General features: G+C 45.8%; 1 protein-coding gene across 1 annotated transcript in view; it reads left to right on the forward strand.

Annotated features, from left to right (window-relative positions):
• LOC140728836 (WD repeat-containing protein 70) overlaps window positions 1-12,828 on the forward strand; it is a 180,087-nt gene that overhangs the window by 100,619 nt on the left and 66,640 nt on the right. The window contains exon 12 of the mRNA XM_073047832.1: window positions 9,756-9,840. Within this exon, the coding sequence (XP_072903933.1) occupies window positions 9,756-9,840 (85 nt within the window). The remainder of the gene's footprint in view (window positions 1-9,755; window positions 9,841-12,828) is intronic.

The following is a 12,828-nucleotide window of genomic DNA, read 5'->3' on the forward strand; positions in this document are numbered from 1 at the left end:
GGCTGCTGAGGGAAGGAAGTGGTGGTAGAAGTTCACCATACCAACGAACTCCTGCAGGCTTTTGACTGCATATGGGCTGGGCAAAGTGGTGGATCGCGTCTACCTTGGCGGGCAGGGGTGTTGCCCCATCTTTGGTAATCCTGTGGCCCAGGAAGTCGATGGTATCGAGACCGAACTGGCATTTGGCCGGATTGATTGTGAGGCCAAAATCACTCAGGCAGGAGTAGAGCTGGCGGAGGTGGGACAGATGCTCCTGACAACTACTGCTGGCTATGAGGATGCCGTCCAAATAGATGAATGCAAAGTCCAAGTTGCGTCCCATCGCATCCATTTGCTGCTGGAATGTCTGTGCGGCATTCTTCAGGCCAAACGGCATTCGGAGGAATTCAAACAGGCCGAACGGGGTGATGAGAGCTGTTTTGGGGATGTCTTCAGGGTGTACTGGGATTTGAAGGTATCCCCGGACGAGGTCTACTTTGGAAAAGATTCTTGCCCCGTGCAGGTTTGCTGCAAAGTCCTGTATGTGCGGCACCGGGTAGCGGTCTGGAGTTGTAGCCTTGTTCAGCCTGCGGTAGTCGCCGCATGGTCTCCAGCCCCCAGCTGCTTTGGGCACCATGTGCAGGGGGGGGCCCATGGGCTGTCGGACCGCCGTATTATCCCCAATTCCTCCATCCTCTTGAACTCCTCCTTCGCCAGGCGGAGCTTGTCCGGGGGGAGCCTTCGTGCGCGGACGTGGAGGAGTGGGCCCTGGGTCGGAATGTGATGCTGTACTCCGTGTCTGGGCATGGCTGTTGTGAACTGCGGTGCCAGACCCGATGGAAAGTATAGCAGGATTCTGGTGAATTTGTTGTCAGACAGCGTGATGGAGTCCAGGTGTGGGGCCGGCAACTTGGCTTCATCCAGGGAGAACATCTGGAAAGTCTTGGCATGGACCAGTCTTTTCCCTTGCAAGTCGACCAGCTGGCTGTGAGCTCACAAGAAGTCCGCCCCCCCCCAGGAGTGGTTGGGCCTCAGCGACCAGTGTGAAGTCCCATGTGAACCGGCTGGCGCCGAACTGCAGCTGCACTGTGCGGGTGCCGTAGGTCCGTATCGTGCTGCTGTTTGCGGCCCTCAGGGTGGGTCCCAGCTCCCTGTTGCGGGTGTCGTACCCCATCTGGGGTAAGACGCTGATTTCCACTCCGGTGTCGACCAAGAAGTGGCGTCCCAACTGTTAGTCCCAGAAGTTCAAGAGGCTGTCCTGGTGGCCAGCCGCCATAGCCATTAGTGGCAGCTGGCCCTAGCGTTTCCCGGGAACTTGCAGGGCGGGTGACAATGGCGGGCTTCTGTGCCCCACCACTGGTGGTAGAAACACCACTGTTCATTGGCCTCCTCACTCCTGCCTCTGGGTTGTGTGCGCTCTGTTGCCGGGCCTGGTCTGGCCTGCTGTTGGGCACGTGTCTTGGTAATCTGTCCAATGGATGTCCTGCTCTCCCTCTTAGCTTTCCACAGCACGTCTGCCCGGGATGCCACCTTCCGGGGTCACTGAAATCTGCGTCGGCCAGCAGGAGATGTATGTCCTCGGGCAGTTGCTTTAGGAACGTCTGCTCAAACGTGAGGCAGGGCTTGCATCCTTCAGCCAGGGCCAGCATCTCATTCATTATTGCTGACGGCGGCCTGTTTCCCAAACCATCCAGGTGCAGTAAGTGGGCAGCTCGCTCACGCCGTGAGAGGCCAAAGGTCCCTATGAGCAGTGCTTTGAATGCTACATATTTGCCTTCTTCCGGGGGTGACTGTATGAAATCCTCAACCTGGGCGGCTGTCTCCTAGTCAAGGGAGCTCACCGCGTAATAGTAACGCGTGGAATCAGAAGATATCTGCCAAATCTGGAACTGGGCTTCTGCTTGGTCAAACCACACGCGTGGTCGCAGCGTTCAGAAAGTTGGTAGTTTTAGCGAAACTGCGTGAACAGATGAAGAGTCGATCATCTTTGGTCCAAATCCCGTTTGGAACGTCGGGGTCACCAATGTAGCGATGCGCTACACACAGAGCTAGAAATAACGACTCGCAGTCTGTAAGTTGCACTCGAGACCAGTTTATTCAAACTTTGCGGCACTGTCTTTTACACAGTTCCGTTCCCACCCTCTCAGGGCAGAAATGACGTCAGAGGTGCATTACAAAAGTTTCTTCCCATGCGCGGGCTCTCTCCCCTTGCTGGTGAAGAAGAAGGCCCATGGCCATTTTGGGGCTGGCCTCTCTGCGGACGTGCGTGCCATTTTGTGAGCCGGTTCGCCTGCGTAGAAAGTGGATTGCCACAATACCTTTCCAGAATCTGTCTCCCTATCTGTTCCTCATTGTCCCTGTTACTATTTGGTGGTCTCTGAAAGCACCCAGTAGAGTTATTGACCCCTTCCTATTTCTAACTTACACACAGAGATACTCAGTAGACAATCCAGCCATGACACTATCTCTGATTAGTGTCACACCCCTACCTCTTTTGCCTCCGTGCCTGTCCTTTCTGAAACATCTAAAGCCTGGCACTCTTAAGTAACTATTCCTGTCCCTGAACCATCCAAGTCTCTTTGATGGCCATAACATCATAGCTCCAAGTACTGATCCACGCTCCGAGCTCATCGGCTTTGTTCATGATGCTTCTTGCATTAAAATAGACACGTCTCTAACCATCGGTCTGAGCATATCCCTTGTCTATCACCTGCCTATCTTCCCTCTCACACTGTCTGCAAGCCTTCTCTATTTGTGAGCCAACCGCCCCATCCTCTGTCTCTTCAGTTCACCCCCCAGCAATTCTAGTGTAAACTCTACCCAACAGCCTTAGTAAGCTCCCTGCCAGGATATTGGTCCACCTCAGATTCAAGTGCAACCCGTCCTTTTTGTATAGATCACGCCTGTCCCAAAGGAGGTCCCAATGATCCAGAAATCTGGATCCCTGCCCCCTGCTCCAGTTCCTGAGCCACACACCTCATTCTATTCCTATAAAAGGGAGATGCTGCCTAGCGGAGTGGTTGTTGGTGTAGTGTGATCAGAGTAGTGGGGCTTTGGCAAGGGCGGCCTAAGCGAGGTAAGTGGTAAGTTACTTTCATATTTCATTTTTCCTCTAACTTAAGAATAGTGGGTATGACTGCAAGGCCAGTTTTCTGCTCTGGGTGTCAGATTTGGGATATCCGGGAGACTTACAGCCTCCCTGATGGCCACATCTATGCCATGTGCATTGAGCTGCAGCTCCCTAGAGACCAAGTTAGGAAACTGAAGCTGGAGCTCGAGGCCTTCAGCTTGTTAGGGAAAGTGAGGAGGTGATTGATAGGAGCTACAGGCAGGTAGTCAGACTAGGGTCACAGGAAACAGATAAGTAGGTGTCCGTCAGGAGAGGAAGGGAGAGCATCAAGTTGTAGAGAGCACCCCTGTGGCCATACCTCTGAACAATAAGTACACCATTTTGAATACTGTTGTGGGCGGTGGGGGGAACCTAACTAGTGGAAGCAGCAGTGCCTCTGGCACTGAGTCTGGCCCTGTGGCTTAGAAGGGTAAGGAACAGAAGAGGATGGCAGCAGTAACAAGGGACTCTATAGTTAGGTGGAGAGATGGGCGATTCTGTGGGCACAAAAAAGAAACACGGTTGGTAGTTTGCCTCCCTGGTGCCAGGGTTCATGATGTTTCTGAACACATCCACAATATCCTGACATGGATGGGTGAGCAGCCAGAGGTTATGGTACATATTGGTACCAACGACATTGGTGGAAAAAGTGAAGAGATCCTGAAAACAGAATACAGGGAGTTAGGAAGGAAGCTGAGAAGCAGGACCTCAAGGGTAATAATCTTGGGATTGCTGCCAGTTCCACATGAGAGTGAATATAGGAATAGAATGAGGTGGTGGATAAATGTGTGGCTGAAGGATTGGAGCAGGGATTAGGATCTTTTGGATCATTGGGACCTCTTCTGGGGCAGGTGTGACCTGGAGAAAAAGGACGGGTTGTACTTGAATCCGAGGGGGACCAATATCCTGGCGGGGAAGGTTTGTTAATACTGTTAGGGAGGGTTTAAACTAGATTTGCAGGGGGGTGGGAACTGAAGTGAAGAGGCAGAGGTTGGGGAGGTTGGAGCACAATAGAGACAGCTTGTAGGGAGTTTTTAAGGAAGGATAGGCAGATGTTAGAGCAAAGATGCACTCAGCCTGATGGTTTGCGATTAGTCTATTTTAATGCATCATAAACAAGGCTGATGAGTGTGGATCAATACGTAGACATGGCCATTACAGAGACTTGGATGCCTCAGGGGCAGGAATGGTTGCTGAGTCTGCCAGGTTTTAGATGTTTCAAAAGGGACAGGGAGGGAGGCAAAAGAGCTAGGGGTGTGGCATTGCACAGCAGGGATATTATCAGGGCTGTAGAAAAGGAGGAAGTCATGGAGGGATTGTCTACTGAGTCAGTGTGGGTGGAAGTCAGAAACAGGAAGGGTACAATAGTTCTACAGGGTGTTTTTTATAGACACCCCCAATAATACCAGGGACACCAAAGAGCAGATAAGGAGGCAGATTATGGAATGGTGTATCAATAATAAAGTTGTTGTGATGGAAGATCAACTTTCCTGATGTTGACTGGCATCTCCTTCAAGCAAGATGGGGTGGAGTTTGTTAGGTGTGTTCAAGAAGGTTTCCTGACGTAATAAGCCAGGTCAAGGAGAGGCTGTACTTGATCTGGGATTGGGAAATGAATCTGATCAGGTGTCAGATCTCTTGGTGGTAGAGCATTTTGGAGGTAGTGATCACAACTCTATCTCCTTTTCCGTAGCACTGGAGAAGAATAGGAGCAGACAATTTGGGAAAATATTTATTTGGGGTAGGAGGAAATATGATGCTATTAGGATCATATCAATTTGGGATTGTAAATTGGGAGCAGATGTTCTCAGGGAAATGCACGGCAGAAATGTGGCAAATGTTCAGGGAACATTTGCATGGAGTTCTGCATAGGTATGTTCCATTGAACAGAGAAAGGATAGAAGATAGAATAGTACAGCACATTACAGGCCTTTTGGCCCACAATGTTGTGCCGACCCTCAAACCCTGCCTCCCATATAACCCCCCACCTTAAATTCTTCCATATACCTGTCTAGTAGTCTCTTAAACTTCACTAGTGTATTTGCCTCCACCACTGACCCAGACAGTGCATTCCACGCACCAACCACTCTCCGAGTGAAAAACCTTTCTCTAATATCCCCCTTGAACTTCCCTCCCCTTATCTTAAAGCCATGTCCTCTTGTACTGAGCAGTGGTGCCCTGGGGAAGAGGCGCTGGCTATCCACTCTATCTATTCCTCTTAGTATGGTAGGCTAATAGAATCATGGGCTACAGAGGATATGGAAAATCTAGATAAGAAGAAAAGAAAAGCTTGAAGGTTCAAGAAACTAGGTACTGATAGAGTTAATAGACAATAGGTGCAGGAATAGGCCATTTGGCCCTTCAAGCCAGAACTCTTTTGAGTGCTAGAAAATTACAAGGTTTTCAGGAAGGAGCTTAAGACTGAAATTAGGATAGCTGGAAGGGGCCATGAGAAGGCCTTGGCGAGCAGAATTAAGAAAACCCCCAAAGCATTCTACAAAGAGGATGAGCCATGTGTGAATAGGACCAATCAAGTGCAATAGTGGAAACGTGTGCATGGAGTCGGAGGAGGTAGCAGAGGTACTTAATGAATACTTTGCTTCAGTATTCACCAATGAAAAGAACCTTGGCAATTGTGGGGATGACTTGCAGTGGAGTTTACGCCAGACTTCTGTGGAAAATGAGGGAGGAGATTCCTGAGCCTCTGGCGATAATCTTTGCATCATCAATAGGGATGGGAGAAGTACCAGATGATTGGAAGGTTGCAAATGTTGTTCCCTTGTTCCAGAAAGAGAGATAACCCAGGAAATTATAGACCAGTGACTCTTTCTTAAGTGGTGGGCAAGTTATTGGAGAAGATTCTGAGAGGCAGGATTTATGAGCATTTGGAGAGACATAATCTGATTAGGGACAGTCAACATGGCTTTGTCAAGGGCAAGTCATACCTTATGAGCCTGATTGAATTCTTTGAGTATGTAACAAAACACATTGATGAAGGTAGAGCAGTGGATGTGGTGTATATGGATTTTAGTAAGGCATTTGATAAGGTTCCCCATGCATTCAGAAAGTAATGAGGCATGGGATCCAAGGAGACCTTGCTTTGTGGATCCAGAATTGGCTTGCCCACAAAAGGCAAAGGGTGGTTGTAGATTGTTTGTATTCAGCAAGTCATCCAGTGACCAGTGGTGTTCCACAGGGATCGTTCTGGGACCCCTCCTCTTTGTGATTTTTATAAATGACCTGGATGAGGAAGTTGAAGAGTGGGTTAGTAAGTTTGCTGATGACGCAAAGGTTGGGGGTGTTGTGGATAGTCTGGAGGGTTGTCAGAGGTTACAGCAGGACATTGATATGATGTAGAACTGTGCTGAGAAGTGGCAGATAGACTTCAATCCAGATAAGTGTGAAGTGGTTCATTTCGGCAGGTCAAGTTTGTAGACAGAATATAATATAAATGGTAAGACTCTTGGCAGTGTGAAGGATTAGGGAGATCTTGGGGTCTGTGTCCATAGGACACTCAATGCACCTGCGCAGGTTGGCAGTGTTATTAAGAAGGTGTGGTGTGTTGGCATTCATCAACCGTGGGATTGAGTTCAAGCGCCATGAGGTAAGGTTACAGCTATATAAGACCTTGGTCAGACCCCACTTGGAGTACAGTGTTCAGTTCTGGTCACCTCACTACAGGAAGAGGGAGTGCAGAGGAGATTTATAAGGATGTGGCTTGGATTGAAGAGCATGCTTTGTGAGAATAGGTTGGGTGACCTGATAGAGGTGTATAAGATGATGAGAGGCATTGATTGTGTGAATAGCCAGAAGCTTTTTCCCAGGACTGAAATGGCTAACATGAGAAGGCATAGTTTTAAAGTGCTTGAAAGTAGGTGCAGAGGGGATGCCAGGCGTAACTTTTTCACACGGAGTGTGGTGGGTGTGTGGAATGCACTGCCGGCGCCAGTGGTGGAGGCAGATGCAATAGGGTTTTTTAAGAGACTCTTAGGTACATGGATCTTAGATAAATAGAGGGCTATGAAGTAGGGAAATTCTAGGCAGTTTCTGAAGTAGGTTACATGCTTGGCACAACATTGTGGACCGAAGAGCCTGTAATGTGCTGCAGATTTCCATGTTCTGTTTTCTACAAGGAGGTCTCAGAGAGTGAGGAGACCCCCAGATAGGCTGGTATATGATGCATCAAGAAACAGATTGCTGCATCCATTCCATAGTGAGATATTACAAATGGATTGGAGATTGTGAAATCACAAAATTCATTTGAATACTTTGGATATTTCAACTCCTTGGTCTTACTGATATTGAGAGCAAGGTTGTTGCTGCAGCACTACTCAACCAGCTGATCTATGTCACTCCTGTATGTCTCTTCGTCACCATCTGATATCCTGTCAGCAGTTCGAGGACGTTGGGTGTCACTCACTCTCTAGTAAAGCCATTATGTATTTGCTTGAGAAAATACACAATAAATCTGCTCCATCTAATCATGTAGCATGGTTGCCATCCTAGTTAATATTGGGGAAATTTAAATCACCTACTCAGATTTTGGCTTGAAATGTTGACTGTTCATTTCTTTCTACAGATGCTGCCTGACCTGCTGAGTTCTTTTTAGAATTTTTTGTGTATTGTTCAAGATTACCAGCATCTGCAGAATCTCTTGTGTCTCCATATTGCAGCTGATTATGCCCAACATATTTGCTCCTTATCATCCTGCTGACTATCATGGGGCTTTTGAACAATCCCATCAAAGTGGTAGTGCTTTGTTATTCCAGTACTCTACCCACATCGTCCCACGGGATGTTTTCCCCAGAAATATCCTCTCTAAGCCCTGCCTTGATATTCCACTCCCCCTCCCCAGTTAAAAACACAAGTCCCTCTCCTGTCTTACCTCCACTTCTGGCATGCCTTTCAAATGTATACCCTGGAACATTGAGTTGCCATTGCCTCAGAAATGCTTCTGTAATAACCATGATATCACAATCCCATGTGTTAGTAATCACATACCTATCTGTACTGACCCCATTTTCCAGCCCTTGATCTATAGCCTACTCTGCCTTAGCAATGCAAGTGCTCATCCAGATACTATTTTAATATTGTGAGGCTACATTCTCCTATATCTTATCCAGCTGTGCATTCCAGATTACAACCACCCTCTGGGTGAAAAGATTCTTCCTCAGATCTTCTCTAAAGCTATTGCTTTTTAACTTAAACCTGTGAACTTTGGTCTAAAGATACCTCGGCTGTTGAAAAAAAGTTTCACAATAGATGAATCACTCAGTGATAACGTGAAGGTTCAGCAGGCAATTAATTCAAGAAGCAAGTGATCTGTTGCAAGTGTTTTTTTCCAATTACATAGAGATGTTGGTTAAAGCATTGTGTGTAGGTCTGCTCTCTCTTCCTATGAAATTCTGTATTATAATACAAAATTTTGATTTTTGAGATCATAGTTTTGTTTTATGAGGAGAAGCATAGGAAAGCAGCATCCATCATCAGAGATCCCACCACTCAGGTTGTGCTTTCTTCTCTCTGCTGCCATCAGGTAGAAGATGTGGTGAACTACATATACCTGTCTGGACATGCCCCCCCCCCCCCCCCCCCCCCCCAGCTGACTGCTCCTGTGGCTCCTCCCACAGACCCCGGTATAAAGGCAATTGGAGCCACAGACCCTTCCTCAGTCTCCAGGATGTTGTGTGATGGTCACTTGCTGCTTGTGCTTTCTTCCAGCCAATAAAAGCCTAGCTTAACCCACGTCTCAGAGTTATTGATGGTGCATCAGAAGGTTCAAGAACCTTAGGACTCGCACCACCAGGTTCACAAGCAGTTTCTATCCCTTAACCACTAGGCTCTTGAATAAGAGTGGATAACTACACTCACTTGCCCATGATTAAGATGTTTCCACAACCAATGATCTCACTTTAAGGACTCTTTATCTCATTATCTCATGTTCTCATTATTTATTGCTATTTATTTATATTTGCATTTGCAGTTTGTTGTCTCCTGCACTCTGACTGATCTTTCGTTGATCCTGTTATAACTAGTATTCTATTAATTTTCTGAATATGCCTTATAATCTTAGTTATAAATAAATCTTAGTGTTGTATATGGTGACATATATATACTTTAATAATAAATTTAGTTTGAACTTTGATTAAGCAGACTAAAAGTATGACAGGTACCATCATTGAAATGAACAAGACTTTTGAGGGGCCTTGTAGAGTAGAAATAAAGTTGATATTTCCTGTGGTTTTTGTGTCTATAACCAGGACTCTGTCTCAAAATAATGGTGTGGTCATTTAGAACTGTTGACAAGAAACACATAAAGTAACAAGTCTTTGTAACTGACTGCCCAAGAGAGCTGTGGTGGCTCAGGTTGTCTCTTAAGCACCATGTGAAATGGCCAGGCAAGTCTTACTTCATGGTAAATGCTGGCCATGCTGATGAATCCCAGATCCTAAACTAAATGATCTCAAAAAAATTCAAAACAGGAATTGTTATATTTTAGACAGTAAGAGACAAGGGTATAGTGTTTGTGTAGGAAAATGCAGCTGAGGTAAAAGATTATTCATGATATTAAATAGCAAAGCAGGCATGGGTGCTGAGTGAACTACTTTTGTTTCCTATGTTATAAAAAAAGACACATGAGTGAGAGTGTTGCTGGCTTGTTTTCCAGGAGATGACACTATAAAAGCTTGGGATATGAGGAATTTCCGGAATCCTCTGAATGTGGCAACTGATCTCCCAAACATCTTTCCAATGTGAGTTACAATAATTAATGAATTATTACATTATTCTCCTGTTGCCTCAGGTAAAAGCTCAATCCTTGTCCTGTCACTGGAAATAAAATTAATATATGAATATATGAATTCAGATAAGAAGCCCACCCCGCATTCAAGCCCACTGTTCCATTTAATAAGGTTTTGTGCACTTTATGCAGTCCTGGGAGATCTGTAGTCTAGTGTAGTTTTTTTCTGTGTTGTTTTCACGTAGTTCAGTGTACTTTTTGAATTGTTTCATGTAGCACCCTGGTCCTGAAAAACGTCTCGTTTTTATTGTGTACAGTACCAGCAGTTATGGTCGAAATGACAATAAGAAGTGGCTTGACTTGACTTGCTGATCTGATTGCAGCCCTTTTCCACCTTGCCGTTAATCTAAGATAAAATTGAATTGAATTGACTTTATTTCTTAGATTCTTCATATACACGAAGAGTAAAAATCTTTGTTATGTCTCCATCTAAATGTGCAATGTGTAATCATAGTAATTTGTAATAAATAGAACAGTCAATGTAATATAAAAAAAAACATAGAAACCTACAGCACAATACAAGCCCTTTGGCACATGATGCTGTGCCGAACATGTACTTACTTTAGAAATATACTTAAGGTTACCCAGAGCCCTCTATTTTTCTAAGCTCCATGTACCTACCCTGGAGTCTCTTAAAAGAATCTGAATCTGAAAAGACCCTATCATATCCTGCACCACCACTGTCACCGACAGCCCATTCCACGCACTCACCACTCTCTGTAAAAAGAACTTACCCCTGACAACTCCTCTGCACCTACTTCCAAGCACCTTAAAACTGTGCCCTTCCATTTCAGCCCTGGGAAAAAGCCTCTGACTATCCACACGATCAATGCCTCTCATCATTTTATACACCTCTATAAAGTCACCTCTCATGCTTTCCCACTCCAAGGAGAAAAGGCCAAGTTCACTCAGCCTATTCTCATAAGGCATGCTCCCTAATCTGGGCAATATCCTTGTAAATCTCCTCTGCACCCTTTCTATGGTTTTCACATCCTTCCTATAGTGAGGTGACCAAAACTGAGCACAGTACTCCATGCGGGATCTGACCAGGGTCCTATATAGCTGTAACATTACCTCTTGGCTCTTAAGCTCATCCCATGGTTGATGAAGGCTAATGCACTGTTTGCCTTCTTAACCACAGAGTCAACCTGTGCAGCAGCTTTGAGTGACCTATGATCTCGGACCCCAAGATCCCTCTGATCCCCCACACTGCCAAGAGTCTTACCATTAATACTATATTCTGCCATCATATTTGACCTGCCAAAATGAACCACCTCGCACTTATCTGGGTTGAATTCCATCTGCCACTTCTCAGCCCAGTTTTGCATCCTATGGATGTTCCGCTGTAACCTCTGACAGCCCTGCACACTATCCACAACACCCCCAACATTTGTGTTATCAGCAAATTTACTAACCCATCCCTCCACTTCCTCATCCAGATCATTTATAAAAATCATATAGAGAAGGGGCCCCTGAGGCACATCACTGGTCACCAGCCTCCATGTGACCTGTGACCCATCTATAACCACATTTTGCCTTCTGTGGGCAAGCCAGTTCTGGATCCACAAAGCAATGTCCCCTTGGATCCTATGCGTCCTTACTTTCTCAATAAGCCTTTGTGTGGGGTACCTTATCAAATGCCTTACTGAAATCCATATACACTATGTCTTCTGCTCTACCTTCATCAATATGTTTAGTCACATCCTCAAAAAATATGGAGTACACACAAATCAGTGTGAGTTAGTCAGTCTGATGGCCTGGTGGAAGAAGCTGTTCTGGAGCCTGTTGGTCCTGGCTTTTATGCTGTGGTACTGTTTCCGGATGGTAGCAGCTGGAATAGGTTATGGTTGGGTAGACTCAGGTGCCCAATGATCCTATGGGCCCTTTATACACACCTGTCCTTGTAAATGTCCTGAATCATGGGACGTTCCCAACTACAGATGCGCTGGGCTGTCTGCACCAGTCTCTGCAGAGTCCTATGATTGATGGACATACAGTTCTCGTACCAGCAATGATGCAGCCAGACAGGATGCTCTCACTTGTGCCTGTGTAGAAAGTTCTTAGGATTTGGGGGCCCATACCAAACTTCCTCAACCATCTGAGGTGAAAGAGGCACGGTTATGCCTTTTTCACCACACAGCTGGTGTGTACAGACCACGTTAGGTCCTCGGTGATGTGGATGCCCACACCACTTCATTTCATGTCGAAATATCCAAAAACTGCTTACACTGGTCATCATGGGCAGTTGGGCTGGAGGGCTTGTTTCTGTGCTATAGAACTTTATGACTTGCAATCTTCTGAGAAAAAAATAATCTCATCTTAGTTTTAAATGTGTGACCCCTTAATTTTTTTAAGTGACCTCTCATTCTAGGTTTTCCGGCAGGAGAAGGAAATATCTCCTTAGCCACCCTGTAAAGATCCTTTAGGATCTGAGATAACTCAATCAAAATTCTCTCTGAAACTTGAGTAGATACTGTTCGCCCCATATTTGCTCAGAAGAATACCTGCCCATTCAAGGTGCACAGACCTCGAAATGTGGTCCTGCTCTATGTAACTGAATATAATCTGTATTCTATTCCCTAAGTGATTAAAGATAACATTCTATGAACTTTGCAACTGAAATGATGCCCTTACTGATTGCAACAGATACAAGGTTCTCACCTGGATGAGATGAGGACTGTAGAGTGGATATGCAAACTCTCCTTGTTACATGGCAATTTTGAGCCCCTAATCCTAGAAAGGATGTGCTGAAACTGAAGAGCATTCAAAAGAGATGCACAAAAATGATTCCAGGATTGAGTGGGTTGTCATTTGAAGAGCATTTGATGCCTCTGGGCATGTATTTACCAGAATACATGAGCACAGAGCTCTACCAAGAGGTACTTCTTGCAGGTCGATGGCGGTTATTTAAAAAGGGAGCTTCAAGTGAGTTTGTCCATTG

This window comes from Hemitrygon akajei, chromosome 6 (genome assembly GCF_048418815.1).
Source record: "Hemitrygon akajei chromosome 6, sHemAka1.3, whole genome shotgun sequence".
In the NCBI taxonomy this organism is placed as follows: Eukaryota; Metazoa; Chordata; class Chondrichthyes; order Myliobatiformes; family Dasyatidae; genus Hemitrygon; species Hemitrygon akajei.